The sequence below is a fragment of the Acanthisitta chloris genome, unplaced genomic scaffold (assembly GCF_000695815.1).
Source record: "Acanthisitta chloris isolate BGI_N310 unplaced genomic scaffold, ASM69581v1 scaffold36357, whole genome shotgun sequence".
Lineage (NCBI taxonomy): Eukaryota > Metazoa > Chordata > Aves > Passeriformes > Acanthisittidae > Acanthisitta > Acanthisitta chloris.
The window spans coordinates 1-17882 of NW_008684377.1; the positions used below are offsets into that span (position 1 = coordinate 1).

Consider the following 17882-nt stretch of genomic DNA (forward strand, 5'->3'; position numbering starts at 1 on the left):
GTTTAACAATTAACAGATTTTGCTTTAGGAAGTTGAGCGTATTAAAGAAATTATCATGCTTCACAAAATATATATGAACATCTATTTATACTAAGGAGTTACCAAACAATTAACAGATGGTGTTATACTATCATAAGTTCAATTCTTTACAGAGGTGGTTTATGGATAAAAATGGTGAAGCCTCCTATTGCTGTACTTAAGACATGCTACTCACATAGGTAACAAGATCATGGCATCTATTAATCAATTCTATTGAGGATAAATTCCTGATTTATGAAGTGTGACAGAAAAAACAATTACCTAATACAATAGCAGACTAAGCAGAACATAATTCAACAGATATTTGCCTGTACATCACAAGACAGACAACTAGGATAAAGAGAATCATACCGGTTCATTTTTTATTGTTTTAAGTCTCAGCAGGCTTGTTTTCAGTAATTTTGAGATCTTTTGTCATTCCATTACCCAAATAGACACAGAAATCACAATGAAGTCAGCCAGATTTAAAGGCAAGTCACATCCCCCAGCTAAGACTGTTTTCACTTTAGATAATATAGCAGAACATCACAATCTATAAATTTTTGTTTAAATAAATATAGAAAAGGCAAGACTGGGCAAAAGGCTCTGAGAGACCAAATATAAGTTGGGACTCTTTGTATTTATAAAACAATGAATACATTACTACTATTTTCCATGTAAACCAAGGTGTCCTGCCTGATGCAGGCAGCACCACAGAAGGCAAGTGGGTGAGCCCCAAGCTGAGGTCTGGCTGGGCAGGGGAAAGAGAGATGCTGTGGGTGGCAGGCAATTCCCCTGGCTGGCAGCACTGCCAGGGAGGCCAAAGAAAATACAGCATCCAACAGGGACAGCCCAAGCTCCTAGTGCTGCCACAACAAGGTGTTAATTTAGAAGGGAGTGAAGAAGCTGAAACTTCCTTAAGTACACACCCACACACCTTTAAACCCTAATAAACCCACACACAGGAAGCGAGACAATGGTTTACCATGAAAGAGGGAGCTCATCTGCTTAAGTTCCAGTTTACATAGTCACCAGAGATAGAGAGGCCTCAGCAGTGAGTCATCAGTTCCCATGGGTTAGATATGACCAGCAAGATAGATGGATACTCTCTGCTGTAGGAAGGGCACCCCAACCACTCAAGACACATGGAAGTGGCACCTCACAGGCAGCTGTTTGACCTGTCCAGAAGCTCAGATTAAGTAACCTTACACAGTTATTTTCCAGCCCCGGGAGCAGCTACTGCTGCCTCTTGCCTCATGGTCTGCCCCACCAGCGATGCAAGGGAGAATGGCAAGGCTTGCCAGGGGAGATCAATAATCCTCCTCCCCTGGGTTACTATGTAATCTAATTACTAATCAAAGAATTTGACAGACTGACAGTAGCCTACTCTGTCATTACTGCACCTTTTAGAGTTATTTATATCCATCTCAAGGGAACCTAGAGCTCACCTCCTTCTGAAAGGAAAAATAAACACTGTCTGAACCAACCAAATAATGTCTCACTTCAAGCATTCAATTCAAAAACTTAATGAAACTGGAAGTGACATTTTGCTTCGTTATCACCATAAGCTTCATACATGTCTAAAATTCTCAAGCTAGGAACTGAGTTGACCAAGGTGATCTGAGAAGCTGTCAGTAGACAACATCACTTCAGAAACTGAATATGAAATTTGAAAAAATAGAATTTCATGTTAGAATTTAAGATGAAATATTTTGTAATACACAAGTCAGGGGTGATATATTGAACAATCCCACATTAATTGAAGACACAAAGTTTAAAAGAAGTTACCTAGAAATGAGTTAAGTGTGTACTTCATTTCTAAGGTATCAGATTTTTTCTTTACAGAACTAGTGGGGGAACAAGAAGAGGGAAAGGAAGCAGCACAGGTACCATTAAGATCAAAGCCTGCCTTCCTTATGCACATCAATAGTCAAGTAGGCTATGACTCTCAGAACAGGCAGTTCCTTGTCCTGAGCTACTATGTCTTCAGGCTTTATTTTTCAGCCTTCAGAGGAGGATCAAGTTCTCATCCTTCTGTCCTTGTACCAGAGAAATTATAAAATGTAAAAAGAGCTTTCATCCTCCAATTTTACTCCTCTTACTTTCCAGATACTTGTTTAGAAGTTTAAAGGAGGCTTATAACATCCTAGCCTACAAAATTTCCCTGTTCTGAAGAAAGAAGCTTGTATTCTGATCAATGAATCAGAGAGGAAACCATCATGAAGTACAGTATTTGCATACTTACAGTCTTCAGAAACTTGGAATCACTGTTTTGAGAAGAAAAAAAGCCATCATACACCGTACAGTGATATAACAGGAGAAAATATCAAAACAGCAATCATAAGAAACCTTTATATATAAAGGCAGACACTTAAGAACTAAAACATCTTTTCTGCTTAAAGCAATTCCATGTCTTTATTTTGGAGATGGCAGCCAGCGAGACTAATGATACCTGTCTAAGAATGCTTTCAAGTCTGTAATCGCTTTTTTTCCCCAGCTTTTCCAAACAAATGAAAAAAGTACCATTTTACTATGTTTTGTGCCCTGATTTCCAGAATTCTTAGCAGCAACAGCACTAGTTTAAGGTACTCCCACCATTCAGTCCTGTCTTTTGAATCTCTGCATAGTTCCCTCCAGTTGTGCTGGCATAGGAGTCCAGCCAGCTGCAGTCTGAACTGATAAGCTGGAAGATAACCCAGAAATTTTACTGAAGCCAGATCAACTCACTGTGAGGGCCATAATACAGCTGCACAGGCAACTGTGCCAGCACAGCTACAGGATGCAAAGCAACATTTTTACTGAATACTTCATGCCCTGAAGACACAGCAAAAAAAATCTAGCTGTTAACATTGTAAAAAAATTTTTAAACTCTTCTGCCTGATCATGTGCATATACAGAAGTCAGAGATTCCACTTAGAAAAGAAAATCAAATCAAACCAAATTTGGCCTTAATATTGAGCTCTATACATAAATAGAGCATAATTCAAAGACTAAATAAAACCCCCAAGTTACTTTTAAAGACTATTTTTTAAAAAACTGATAAGAAAATACTAATATTGGAAATAACATTCTTAAAAGAGTGCAAACTTTGGTTACAGAAAAGCCCTTATCCAGACAATATTCCCCTGGGAGAAGCAGCACTCCACTGGATTATATCTATTTTGGCTCATCACAGTGAAGTAACTTATAAGTTGTTAATACTTAGAAGCCACAGAAAAGTTTCTAACAGGAGACACTGAAGGAGCTTGCCACAAAAAGACCAGACACACACAACAAACCACAGAAATAGCATTGTTTTGTGGAAGCATTAGGAAAAGGTGTCAGGTACATACTGCCAAGACCAGACCTCTCTATGTGCCTTGGACAGGCAGTGAGAAAGAGCAGATCCATCTCCCCAGCTCTTCCCAAGAATCCCAAGGTAACATCACACCAGTTACATGTTCAGGGCTTACAGATGAGGAGGCAGCAGCCCCCATGGGGCTGCACCTGGAAGAGTTTCACAGTCACAAGCTGCAGTAGGACCCACTGTTCAGGGCAAGGCTCACCTCTGCATTTCTAAAGGAAGTGTTTTGTCCCCCACTGATCACCGTGGGTGGGGGGAAGGCAGTCTGGGCCCTGCCAGATGTCTCCATCTGAATATTTTCCAGTGAGAATAATTTATACTCATTTGCAAACATCCAGAGAGTAAGGCTGCATGGAGCTCATCTCCAGCCCTGCCTGCTGTGGCCGGGCAGGAACATCCCATGAGCCAAGTCACCTTATCCCCAGCTTGTTGCAGCCCCTCACTCTCCTCAGACTCCCAGGATCAGACTGCTGAGGACTGAGTACACAGGCTGGGCTCTCCCACCCATCCTGAGGCATGACTGCTCTATGGGAGCAGGGGACTTTGGACTGCAGGTCTGCCTCCACAAGCTGCAAGTGCACGTGGCTGCACACCAAAGCTACACTCCAGGTACTTTGGCATGGAACTGCCAGGTGACCTAAGGCCATGCTGAGGAGAGGAAAAGCAGGATAGCCTGGTGATACTGGTGTTACTGGGATATACCCTGGGACAGGGCAACACCTTCAGCCCAGTCACCCAGAGGCAGGGACTCCCTGAGGGTGCCTATTCCCCTCCACTTCTTCTCCTTTCGCCTGGAGGAAAGCATACATGCATCTGTAACCAAAGCCTCTCCAAACTTCTATCAGACCAAATGGCAATCATAACAAATATTCACTGCTTTTTTCCATGTCAACTTCAGAACAAAAATTAGATCTTTTCCTCAAACCAGCACAAACTGTAACAGAGCACCACAGTGCACACAGAAAAGTAAGCATCAGCCCTGACTGCCAGCAGCAATATCCACCCCACCACGAGTCCTTCAGAGAGACAGAAACATTACACTGTTCAACATTATGCAATAGCTCATGTCAGCGTGGCTTTAATTGCTTTCCCCAGGAGAGATTGTGAGCAGTATGGCACATTTTGGAGCCCACGGAGGTCAGACGAAGCCTCTGGCCGGTCAGACAGAGGAGGGTGATGTGGATGGCATTGCTCTGCAGGCCAGACATCCCAACACTGACGGCCTCTACCTCTAAGCACCACTGACAGTTGACCAAAAAAATGCAGCAGACACAGTAAAAACAAAATTAGTGCTACTCTCCCCATCAAAATATTCCTCAAGAGATCCTATCCTGGTTTTCCATACCTTATGGAAGAGTAGCAAATTTACTGCAATACCCTCAGTATTCTGTTTGCGCTCTTTTAAAGGCAAGAAAGTGGGAGAAAAATCAGCATTCTGCTTGGATACAGGATTATTTGATCCACATCAGGATTTCAATCAGGCTTTTCAGAATCACAGTACAGGTCATGGACAGAAACACATTAGAGTCCAACACCATTGCTGCAGGGGACAAGAGTCTGAGATATAAGGGGGAATACACAAATTGGATCCTCACCCATACTAAACTACTGTTGGCACTGTAAGACCTTTTAATTGCACAGAACACATTGTGTGGGGGATTCCCACCACCCAGCTGGGTAAGGCAGACTCCCAGAGCTCAAGCAAGTCTTGAGTTTGTCAAATGGAGGGTTCCTGACTGCCAGTATGCAAACTCTGGCTTTGCAGCAAAAGGAACCTAATACCTACATCAACTTAGCGGGCTGAAGGAGCTCTCCTATGCTTGCCACAAAGACCACAACCAGCCCTGTTCCAGAGGGGATCCATGGAGCTTTACTGCTGAAGGTCACTGAACTGAATGGTTTGATGAGTACAACTGTAATTCACTGCACAAAAAAATCCCCAACCAACCAAAAAAACCCACAAAAAAACCCCACCAAAACCCATCCCCCCTCTATACCCTACAAAATATTACTATTACCAAACAAAACTTCGAGTCACTTGTTAACTGGAGTTTTTTGGGGGCAGTTTTGTTGTTGCTGCTGGTTTCAGTGTTTTTAACAATAGTTCCCAAGCACTGTCATATCTGTTTAACAAACTGCATTTTTTTGAATGTTTCATTTGTTTAAGTCTCTGTTCCCACATCTCTACTTTTCAATTTGTAATAATCACAGCAGGCTCAAAAAAAAATAATTCATTGCCCAACAACCAACATACTGGAAATAAGATGAACACCTGCTAGATTTCCATCCTAGGAACAGGGAATCTCCTATCCACCGTAGGGTGGTTACACTACATTAAAGTGTAGCCTTGTTGGTCCTCTAGTCCTCTGCAGGAGCATACCCTCTGCACTACTCTCCTCTTCTTCAGGACTGAAAACTCTCTGAATGCCAGGAAATTCAGCACCAGTAAGCAGTTGCAATAAGTTATGCATTATTAATCGACTGCCACAGACCTGAGACACAATAGGTAAAGGCTTTCTATACACATCTGCAGTGGAAGAGGGAAAGCAAGCTAACAGGCATAATGCAGCATTCCAGCAGGAGTCTCAGTTCCAGTTATAACATCTCCACAATCCACAGTTTAATCCACACAATACAGAGTGAACAGGATGTTTAGGGAAGTAGATAATATCTACTTTGGAGTCTATGTATAGTTATTTTCGCACTAGAGCTAACTGATAGGATGTCATAGCACCTGGTCTCATATCAGAGATAAGCCTCCAGGAGATACACCTTCACTGTGCCTTTACATGATGATATGGTGATTTAAGGGATGCAGATCTCCCAGTAAGCCTGCACAACAGCTTTCTTTTAAGCAAGTATTTCAACAAAACAAAGTCTCACACTTTTCCCCAAGCCTACAGAAATACATAACATCATCAATTTGCTCATTCATGTAAAACCAAAGCCCATAACACCATACCCTAAAACCTCTACTTTCCAAGTCTCTTCCTCCCTCTAGCACAGTTCCCAGCACTTCAGTTTGGCTTCCCAAAGAAATAAATTGTATTTAATTCCAGAGCATTATCTGTAGTGGCTTTTGAATCCTTTAAGCAGCAAGAAGTTTAACTATTGTAGAAACATTAAACTATTACAATTTTCACAAGATAAGGACAAGGAAATCCCTTTTTCATACCCTCTCCAAAGTTAGGGGGTTCTCAGCAGAAAGTCTTTCAATTACTCATACCTTGTTAGATAGTTTAGAATTTCCTCTGCTCACAGATCTCCTTACTCACGTCTTGCTTCTCTGCTCAGGTCACCCCTAAATACCAACTAGAAAACCTTCATTTAACAAATCTCTCTAACCTTCTAACAGCTGCAGGCTGTTTGCCAATAGCCTTTCTGTGGTCACACCGGAGTGATTGCAACTCCCAACACATGCAGAAGCAGGTGCAGGTGCTGCTAGACTCAATTACAGTATCAACAGGTAGGTGGGGGTTTACTTACATTTTAAAAAAAAAACCCAAACCCCATAAAGTTTAATACCTAAAAGCTTTTCTAGATGATTTCCTTGATGACCATTTTGTTGCACAGTTCTACAGCCATATCTCACACCCACTGAATTTGATGGAAAAACTACCTTTGCATGCACAAGTAGCTTGACCGAGCCATAAAACATTGTAAGAGGAAGTAATTTGGTTTACAATTTCTCTAGCGAGAATATCTGGACTGTGAAATGTGGTGTTCACAGTAAATAAAACCTTTCACTTCACTTTCTCTTAATATATATTATTTAATATACCGATCTTTATATTTTCCTTCTACAAACACTGTGGTCATTGACCAACACCCAGAAGCACTGGGGTGGCTCTGCTAAGGCAAAGCACTGCATGAGGCTCTCAGCTGCTGTAGATTGACACAGATTTCAACTGGCAGACACCTGCATTTTCCAGCAGAGTAGCTGGCACAGATTTGGGGCTATCATTTCAGATATAAATATAGACAGTTGGTGTAAAAGGCAGGTGCCTATATTTGAGTTAATCAGCTTATGCTTTCTGTAGAGCAGGGAGCGAAACAAGCACAGGGCAATTTAGCTGACCTGCCTTAGATACTGTTCCTGAACCAAGATGAATCCTACCCTAGACAAACACATTTCTTTCCATGAACTGTAAAAAGAACTAGAGGTGCTTAAGTTGGAAAAGAATGCCTAAGTTTTAGATATAAGTAAACAAATTGAATCCTGACTGCTGTGTCTCTATTATACTAAAAACACACAGCACTGCTCCTGGAAGGGCATTATAGATGTAAACTTCCCATAGGAAGATCAAAAGTGCTTGAAGTGACTAAAGATTTTCCAACACATAATGGATAATTACAGACATCCCACTGAAAGTGGGAAGGAAGGAAGGAAGGAAGGAAGGAAGGAAGGAAGGAAGGAAGGAAGGAAGGAAGGAAGGAAGGAAGGAAGGAAGGAAGGAAGGAAGGAAGGAAGGAAGGAAGGAAGGAAGGAAGGAAGGAAGGAAGGAAGGAAGGAAGGAAGGAAGGAAGGAAGGAAGGAAGGAAAAGAGTATGTCTAGTCTTCTGCACGGATCAATGCTCCCTGGTAAGGAAGTGCAGGAGCTACTTTGTGCAGGCATGTACACCCAAATGAAAAGAATGCAAAGGAAGAATAGAGTACTGCAGATTCAAACAGCCAGATTCTATACCCCCTGTGCAGAGGCTTAAGTGAACCCATAAGGAAAAAGACAGAAGTGATTTAGGTCAGACTAAAGCCATCATTAATAGAGGATCCCTGTATTAGTTCTACCTTTAAGAAAAAAAAGTGCATCTATGCAAGAAGATATTATGCCCAGGCAAGCTATGCTCTCAGTAACCCTCGGGATAATTTCAGGATTATCTAGATGAAGTGAGCAAACATCAAAAGATTCAGAACTTCTACTGAGACTAGGGCCTGCTCCAATCTTTTTGTTTGTTTGTTTGTTTGGGTTCTTTTGTTTGTTTGGCTGTTTTTGTTTTTTTTTGTTTAGAAAACAGCCTGGAAATTTTACAAGCGTGTTTTTTTCATGATGGAGAAAATCCTGAATTTGATTTACTTTTACACATCACCACTGTTAAGAGAATGTACATTGTGAAGGAGTGGACTCGAAATTATATATTAAAGAAACTAAGGAAAGGCATGTTCATGTTTCTGTCCTCTGTTAGATGTCCAATTCTACAACTGTTACTGCATAGAAGTAGCTCTACTGACCCTGATGAGAGAATTTTACTTACTGTGAGTGAGCTCCACAAGTTTGTGTGATGTGTAGGCTTGATTTGCAAATGCTAACAAGTGCAACACAAGAAAAAAATTTCAAAGGTTTCCATTTGGAACTGTGAGTTCATGCCATTTCAATAAACAAAATTAACTTTGAGATAGAAAAGGCCGCAAAACACAATAAGCTTATTTTTTTGTTTTATATTCTCCTCTAATATATATTTGTATTTAATGTGGTAAAAGACAAAATTAATACTCCGTGCCAAGTTTCAGACAAGTATGACATTTCAAGGCTTATTATGTTATTAAGCTTCTGAAATAAGGATTTATATTTATAAAAGAAGTGTTGATACAACCTGAACTCTGAGCAGTGGTAATGCCACCACAAGAGCATAGTTCACATGCAGTGTGAACAGGCCAGATTACCTTATCCTAATAAAATGAAAGATTTAAAACTGAGGAAATGATTTCAAAGAATCGTATTTCTAGAGCTGTCATGTTTGCAGTCATATTTGGGTTTAAAAGATGGGAAAACGTGAATCTATTTATATATTCTCAAGTTACACCCACAAAACAGGATCTCAGAGAAATTCTCACAAACAGGGTTTGCAAGAATACAACAGAAGTGTGTGTAGGTAGGTGTGTGTGCCTGGGTGGATTATGTATGTAATCAACATGTAAAGCTCTATAACACCAAAAATAATAAATTGTTGTGAATGGGTAAGGGTGGAAAGTGCATTTTACATGGATTATCTGCCCTAGTTCCTGTTCTTATTTTTGGAAAGCAATCAGCTCTTCGTGAGAACTCAGCACCACGCTGAGCCACCCTGGGGCTTTTCATGGCCCAGCCCTTCACTTTGCATTATCATCTGTTAGCAGCCACATCCTGTGCAGACTGATTCATTACAGCCAAGAAAGGCTGCGAGAACAGGAGACCCTCTGAATCCTGAGGTCTGAAATCACTCTAACATACTTCTCTCACTGTACTGTGTAAAATAAAACTATTTTTCCAAAGGAATTTCCAGTCACTTTTGCAAATATCACAAATAAAAGCTTATTTTAAGACAGTATGTTATTTTAAATCAAGATTTTTGCAAATCACCTTCATTTGAAAACTCTAGTGTACCTGATTTGGAAGACCATATAGTCACCCCAATTTAATTCAAACATAAAACCAAATAATTTTGACTAGTTTTGCATAGTTGCTATGGTCAAATGCAAACAAAAATCAGGCAATCATAGACCAATAGAGTTTATAAATATTTATCCACTGATGTATATGAAATACATTATTATTTTCAACTATGGTAATATTTTTGCTTTCTGTAAAGCTGAAGCACGTGGTCAGAGATAATACAGTATGGTGAACTTGTATTTTCAAACTCTGAAGTGAATTATTTTTTAAATAGTTTGATTTCCTAATGCCTAACTGTTGAAAACAAATATGCTGCAAGTCAATGAAACAAATCTGAATTAGTGCTACAGTTTTTCCATGTCTTTTCACTTCCCTGTATTTTTATAATATCTTTATATCACACAGCACTTTTAAGCATGTATTTAAATGTAAAAGTGACTATGAGACTCTTGTTTTACACATAGATGAAGAGTCTTCAGGGATAAAATGACCAATGCTCAGTGGCTGGACTGGATGTAACCATCTTCAGTCTAAAGCTTTCAGTATCTCTGGTACTTTAACACTAAATTGCATGCTTTGATGTATTTGTTTTAAGGTTGCAGTGTACAGCTGAGTCTTCATACAGAATTTTTTGTGTCTCCTATCATGATTACAGCAATAGCAGGACATAGGCAAGCATTGTATATAAGCAAGTTCTATGACAGAGTGGCAGAAACACAGTTGCTGAACCATGCAGAAACACAGTTGACTGGTACCAGTGCTACCATAGCACACAGTGAGAGATGTGTATTGATGTGGCAATAGGAGAGCTGTCAGAAAGCATCAGTGTGGGCTCAGTCCATGAATCCCATTTGTCTCCATTGTAACATGACTGATTACAGATGAATTACAGTGACTTTAAATGTACAAGTCAATTTTCTAAGCTAATTAAAATCAGAGAGGCTAGTGTTTCTAAGGTTAGCAAAATTCAGCTAAAATACAAAATACAGTATAATCAAGAAAAATTGAATATATATATATATATCTGATTCAAATAGAAATTTAATGGCTTGAGTCCAAGGGAAATAATGCTACTAACAATCCTTAGACTGCCATTTTACTGTATCACTTATAACAGGAACCAAATAGGAATAAATTGTGTTTGCAGAAACATTATGATATATTATGTTTCACAAAGAATCGAGGTTCTTTGAGAACTAAACTGACCCACAGCAAAACTTCAAGTAGACCGCTAAAAATATACATAATGTATGCATAAACTCAGAATTGCTGTGGAGACTTTGTTCATCATCTGCAAATGGCTGAAAGCATCTTACAGATTGTCGTGCAACTGGTGTCAAGAGACACCAAGGCCCATGCCTACAACAGCACACAATAATTCTAAGTCCAGCAGCGTTCAGCTAATGTTAGAAACAAGAAGATATTTTTTTTTAATTTCCCTCTTTTAGGTCATCTTTGTCCATGTTAAGCCTGCTTTACAAAAAGACTGGTTTTAGCTAAGCCACTGAAGCAAAGGTGAAAACTCTTTCCTGACCTTTTTCATTCACAAACTCATCTTTAGGGCATCCAACTGAATGAAATTCTTTCAGGGCAAATGACACTGAAACAGGAAAGGGATGAAAATGTTATGCTCCACAGGAAATCATCCTAAATTATCATTCATAAAGTGGTAACAGGAGGTAAGTGGTTACAGGGTTGGTGGTACCTCTGGACTATGTGTAGTGTCTGAGGTATCAGGCTTCATACATTTACCTTGCCTGACCTAAATTCTACCATTCTGCTATTTTTAGAAAAGACCTTGAAATCAGCAGCTTGTGAGGCAGCCAGGAGCCCTCAGCACATTTAACAAGGCTCAGCACCCCTGCTAACCTTCACTGTTGTCAATGGACTCAGAGATTAATGCAGTGATTAGGCAGCTTTCTTAAATGAGATATTGTTTCATTTCAGCAATAGGAAAACTACAGTGCATAAAATAATAAAGATTTTGAACCAATTAAGCAGCCTAAAAGCATATCTATTTCCCTAGAGCTCAATGTGTCCTGAAAAACTAGGAAAACCCAACAGTTTCAAATCCTCTCTCCTTCCACACACCCCACAGCCAACAACTGCACTTGACCTTCTCCTTTCTAACTATTCTGTCATCTTTAGCTCTTAATTCTGGTGGAGCAGCTGTGTAAATATAGCTGGAACTAAGAAACCGTAATCTTCAAAGCTCAGGGATTATCATCTCTTACTTTCCTGAGCTTTTTGCAAGCAGGTATTTAGCCTGGAAGCACTGTCTGGCCTCCTTGCCTACTTTTTCCTCTTAGATTTTGGGTAAAATCCTGTAAGATTTTGAGTAAAATCAGTGTGTGACTCTTGGGAGCAGGTGCCATTGGCCAGGCCCCACGCTGAGCAGACAGGCTGCTTGCAAGCTGCAGGCACCATCACCCACCCACTGGTCCCTCAGGTCACTCCCAGCCAGCAGCAGTAGAACAGGACTCTGGCAGGAAGGAAACTAGAGTCCCTCATTTGCTGTGCGGGACTTTTTCAGCTAGGTCTTCAAAACTGCATTTTTGCTTCTTTACAGCTGGTTTGAGAAGACTGACTAATGCTTGAAAGAAGGTCAAGATAGCAGCTATGTATTAGCCCTTTATTTTGTTCTCAGATAGGCAGGATGGCCGTGGGAGCCCACATGACAACCCCCAGCATCACCCTGCTGTGAAGCCAGGCTGTGTATTTCCCCTCAGTTCATCCACACAGCTCTGCAGTCTCATACTGCTCCTAAAAATAATCATAGCCTGCAAAGCAGCATGAGGGGCAGGCCTTCACATACCCATGTCAGTCAGGATTAAAAAAAAATAAAATGCTTTCCTCATCCCCTAGACTAAACAAACAGACGATGCCCATTCACAGCTCCCTACACATCCCTCCCAGCAGCAAGAGTTGTTTTGGCTTAGGGACACGAAGCTATCAGAACTGGCTATAAACTGTGACCCTCTCAAAAGATGAGTCACCGACCAGTAAAGTGAAAGCACTGAGCCTAAAAGCACTGATTCATGCCTAGATTTCTCTCTCAGAAGTTAGGCAGCACTATGAGACACGTTTGCTAGCCCTCATGCACTGCAATCTGACAGCTGATTCAAGACTGCATGTTAGGGCCAGTGCCCTATATGTAGTGGATGCAGATTGCCTATATTTTCCACACTCTACCTTATCAAGTCCTTTGTAGCATCAATGTGGTATCTAAATCCTCTCCCAAAGTCAAGAATGACATGCACTTCTGAACAAGAAGTTTCGGTCAGACACTAAATAACACCCTGCTACTGGTAAACAAACAAACCAAGATGCAGATAATTCCCCCAAGAAGGCAGAACTGCCTTCACTGAGACCCGCTGGGGTCCAGAAAAGCTTAGCTAGCCCCCCCCCCCCCCCCCCCCCCCCCCCCCGATTGCTTTCAGCTTCTTGTGGCTCTGTGACCAGTGAGTCCTGGGTAATAAACTCCTGCAGGACCAAAGAGCTGTGTAAAGTGGTACAGAAGCACCCAAGCCAGGGTGGGAACCACGGACTGGCTGTGGGTATTGCTTTCCACACAAAGAATCAATCATGTCTCAATAAAACATGAAAATTTTGAGAAAAGTATCACCTATCACCTGGCTGAAAATCTGTATTTATTTTCAAATGTAAATGCACATTCAGTGCAATGCAACTTAAAAGTGATGTTAGAACCTGAAGGAGTCTCACCGTCCCAGTTGAAATGGTCCTAAGCTAACACACAGCTATGCAGCTAGAAAAGAGACAGATCCTGAAAGGCTGGTTAACTGTAAACAATTGCATGTGCATAAACAGCTGAGGCAATGCCATACCAACTTTCGTAAGCTAAAACAACAGTGACAAGGCTACGATACCTTGTGGTTTGTTCGACAGTGCTGCACCAGTTTAAATGCAATTCCTTACCTCCTTAAAGCAGAAGCAGCCCAACATATTTAATTTACCTAGTCTTGAAGAACAGAGCCTCACGTGTAGCCTTTTAGCAAAAAGTATTTTGAATTGTAAGATGTGTAACTCCAGCACTGTAACAAAATCACGCCTGCTCATTCAGCTCCTCTAAAGATTTCCTTACATATGCCAGTATTTAGGCCAGAAATGATGATTCATCATATGGACAAAAGTGATTCCAGGCTGGCAGAACTCAGTTGGTTAACATACCAAATGCTCTACTGCAATCACTATTTTGTTCACAGTTGAAGACTTTGTCATAGTAACACAAAACGGTTTTGGAGGTATTGTTACTGTAAAATTCCAGCAAAACAGTTCATGTACAGATAAAGGAATAGCTTGAAAGTAAAACTCATCCCCAAGTCAGTATTAACATGGTAACAAACAGGACATTTTGAAATGCTTCTCTCCCTCTTCTCTCACTTTTTCCTCCAGAGTGCTAGAGTACAGATCAGTCATGTCTTTGTAATTAAAATCATTCACTGACGGTTTTATGCATAGAAGAGTTTAGGGAAACTGCCACCAGATAAAAAAAACCCAAAAACCTAGCATGTTTAATATGCAGAACAAAACACAGTTTGCTTTTTTTTCAAGCAGTATGCCTTTCCAACTATTCCCAATAGAAGCCTAATGAATACTGAAAATGAAGCAATTAGTAATTGCTATGATACACTTTGCTTACTGGGTACACCTGCCTTAGCCTAGTAGTACAGTGCATCTGCTAAAAAGGAATTATAAACCAGATTATACCCATTACACCCCAAATTTATAGGACTCAGCATCACTAACAGAGCTCTTCCCTCAAGACTATTAGTAACCTACATTTTGATGATCCATCAGTTACATAAACAGAAATGAGAATATCACGGTTTTGAGAGACAGGATTGGATATTCTTGTTCAAAATCTTAGCAATTTCATTTGCAGGCTAAACAACGTTTTTCTGGTCTCTGTTTGGGTCCTGAAACCAATTAGAAGCTTCCGTATCTCTTGCCATATTCTACTCACTGCTGTAAAACACGAGGAGGAAATTCACCCAAGGCTTAAATACACGTGAATCCCTCAGACAGCTTGAGATACATGAGCCTAAAGACACTAAATTAAGTACCACCTGTGAATACATGTGATACATGCCCAACAGTGCCTACAAAACATCACATGTAACAAAATAGGTTCAGCTATATAAAAGATTTTGCAAATTATGCAAGCTCCATCACTTCAGAAAGGAATGACTGCAGCTACTGCATCTGTGAATATAGGCATCCTATTGATTTAGTTTTCAATGAGATACCTCCCATTTTTAACACCATTATGAGCATTTATGAGCCTTACCACATCTATAAGGCTTTGGTTTTCAACAGAAATACTGATTCTAGAAACAGTAGAACCATGTGCACAGAGGTCAGTGAGAATGCATCACTGCAGTACAAGAAGTCAGACACCTTCTCTCTGCAGGCTTGTTTTGAATTGTTTATTGAGGTTTAAGAAGTCATCCACATTTCTATAAATATAGACATTACTTGAGTAAGTGACTTACAATGTCACCAGTGCAGGTACATATATAACCAACATACAAAAGCTCCACTGGAAGCTACTTCAGTTTATTCAAAAAAGGACCAAGATGTCATTAAAAAAACAAACAGCTGTCACTTTCAGTTATTGAAGACACTAAAGTGCATTTTTGGTTAACTCCTGGTCGAACAGCTGCTGGTTCAAAAGTTTGATTTTTTTTTGTTTGTTTTGTTTTTAAAACATAGCTAAATTACATCAATTGACATTCACATTTGTAGCTGTCATCCTCCAGATACATGGCAGCAGGTAAGAAAAATGTATTACTTTGCTGGGTGAGTAAAAGGAGGAAATAGATTTTGCTATTTTTAAAATTTTTTTTTAAAATTCGGTATTTCCAACAAAAGTTTAAAGAGAATCTAACATTCTGATGAATTTTTACAGCACCTCTAAAGTTAGTCTTAAAAATCCAGGCTCTGTTTTAGCCCTTTTAATTGCTAACCAAGTATCTAAAGAGTCACTTGAAGCTCTGTACCAGTAAGAAAAACTACCCTCCCTTTTCCGTCAAGCACTATCCTGCCCAGTTAACACTGTTTGCACACTCTGTAAACAAGAACAGCTTAAAGCATAATTAAAGCAGAACACAGGCCCATCTTGAAAATCTTCTCTCCCCTTTCCCTCCCCCCCCACCCCCGCCCCCGGTCTAATGTCTGAGTGTATAAAGCATTATTACATTCCTAACCACAAAATACTGTAAGAGTCACAATAAAAAAAGCATACGTTGAAAGTGACATAGCAATACCACTTTAATAAAATGGGGTATTTTGGGGAGATACAAGATGTGCTCTGCTAATTTTAACTCCATCTTTACTTCGTTAAAATTTTGTTATATTGCCAGGAAAGTCACCAGTAGAGCAAGGAATGCTGCACTGGTTAGAACCACAGCCGTCACAGTTGTTCTTTATGGCTCCTTTACTGCAATTCACTGACTTTTACCTTGGTACTAAGGAGGACATAATACTCACCATTCAGAGATAAATTGCTAATTTTGAGTAACAGTTTAAGCCGGATTAGCACTGCATAATGATGAATGGCTACTTCTAAAAAATAAAACCCTCACATACCAAAAAACATGCTGTATGTTAGGAAACCACTTTTTCATGCTCCAGCGTGTTGTTTACATTTTTCACTTGTCAAAAAGTCTTTCTTTTATCAGTCAAAGAATCCACAGCACTTAAAATTTCAAGTATTTGAACTGAACATGACTCAATTGCAAGAAGTGCCAAATTAAAAAAAAACCAACAAAAAAACAACCCCTACACATGTAGCCAAGCTTTCATAGAAATCCCCAAACAAGGTAAAAAACCAGCCTCAATGAAATAATGGGTTACTAGCTTCATACATGTTTTTAAAGCTGTATAATGTTCACCTAAGCACTCCACTTACAAGCATAGGAAGTTTAAAAACACAGAACACCTTCAATGCAAACTGCTTGCAGAGGGCACCCTCAAACATATGAGTACAACACTAAGCAGAAAACCCTCATTTTATTTGGCTATTTAGACATCCATGTCACATATACCCACCCATCCATTTCCTGATAGCATTACATCATCTATTAGGGCTTCTGAAATAATACAGAGCCATAAAACTCAGAAGAGACTAGTAAAAAAAAAAAAAAAAAAAAAAACAAAAAAAAAAAAAACCCCAAAGTTCCCCAAGCCCAGACTTCCTTCCACCCAGCAAGGTTGTGCAACTGATTGTTTAACGTAACTAAGCTTAACGGCATCCAAACAGGCAGGCCTGGATTTGGAAGCTGTCTCACGTCAAATTTTGACCATGTAACTAGTCTGGAATAAAAAGATCAAAACAGAACTCATCTCTTCTTTTTCTGCTGCCTCAACATTTTCCTTCGCTTAATTATCATATCATGTAGTTTCTCCAGTCCCTCTTTGAGTCCATCTCCAATGATTGCACAGGTAGGCTGCAAATGCCAGGGTGTTGAAGAACTCAGCTCGCTCATTGCTAACATCTTCTCGATTTCAGAAAGGGAGAGAGAGTTCCTCAAGTCCTGCTTGTTAGCAATGATAAGGACAGGCACTCCTTGATTCTCGGATATCCTAGTAATCTTATGAAGTTCTGTTTTGGCCTCCTCCATCCTCTCCACATCGACGGAGTCCACCACAAACACGATGCCATCGGTGCACCTCGTGTACGACTTCCACAGCGGCCTCAGCTTCTCCTGGCCGCCCACATCCCAGAAGTGGAAAGTGACGGTTTTCGAGTTGCCCAGAGTCACTTTGATTTTCTCCGTATTAAATCCTTTAGTGGGGACGGTGTTGACGAACTCATTGAACTGCAGCCTGTAGAGCACGGTCGTCTTCCCGGCGCAGTCCAGTCCCAAGATGACAATGTGGAAGCTCTGGAAGGAAGGAAGGCTGGAGAGGATCGACGTCTGGTCCGAGAGTCCATTCCCCATTGCCAGCGGGGAAGGTGACAGCAGGCTGCCACGAGCAGAGGCGGCTCCCGCGGCTGCGCTCGGCGCCGCGCTACGCTCCGATCCTGCCAACGACACAAGGGAAGGGGACCCTGCCACGAGCAGAGGCGGCTCCCGCGGCTGCGCTCGGCGCCGCGCTACGCTCCGATCCTGCCAACGACACAAGGGCGT

General features: G+C 40.6%; 1 protein-coding gene across 1 annotated transcript; it reads right to left on the bottom strand.

The window, feature by feature from the left end:
• Positions 1–17090: 17090 nt before the first annotated feature.
• Positions 17091–17693, bottom strand: ARL4A (ADP-ribosylation factor-like 4A). The gene has a single exon (XM_009079318.1). It carries the CDS (start codon positions 17691–17693, stop codon positions 17091–17093), a length of 603 nt encoding a protein of 200 aa, XP_009077566.1.
• Positions 17694–17882: the final 189 nt, after the last annotated feature.

What these genes read in the sequence shown, in the direction of transcription:
- ARL4A (XM_009079318.1), bottom strand. Translation starts at nt 17,693, where the DNA reads ATGGGGAATGGACTCTCGGACCAGACGTCGATCCTCTCCAGCCTTCCT.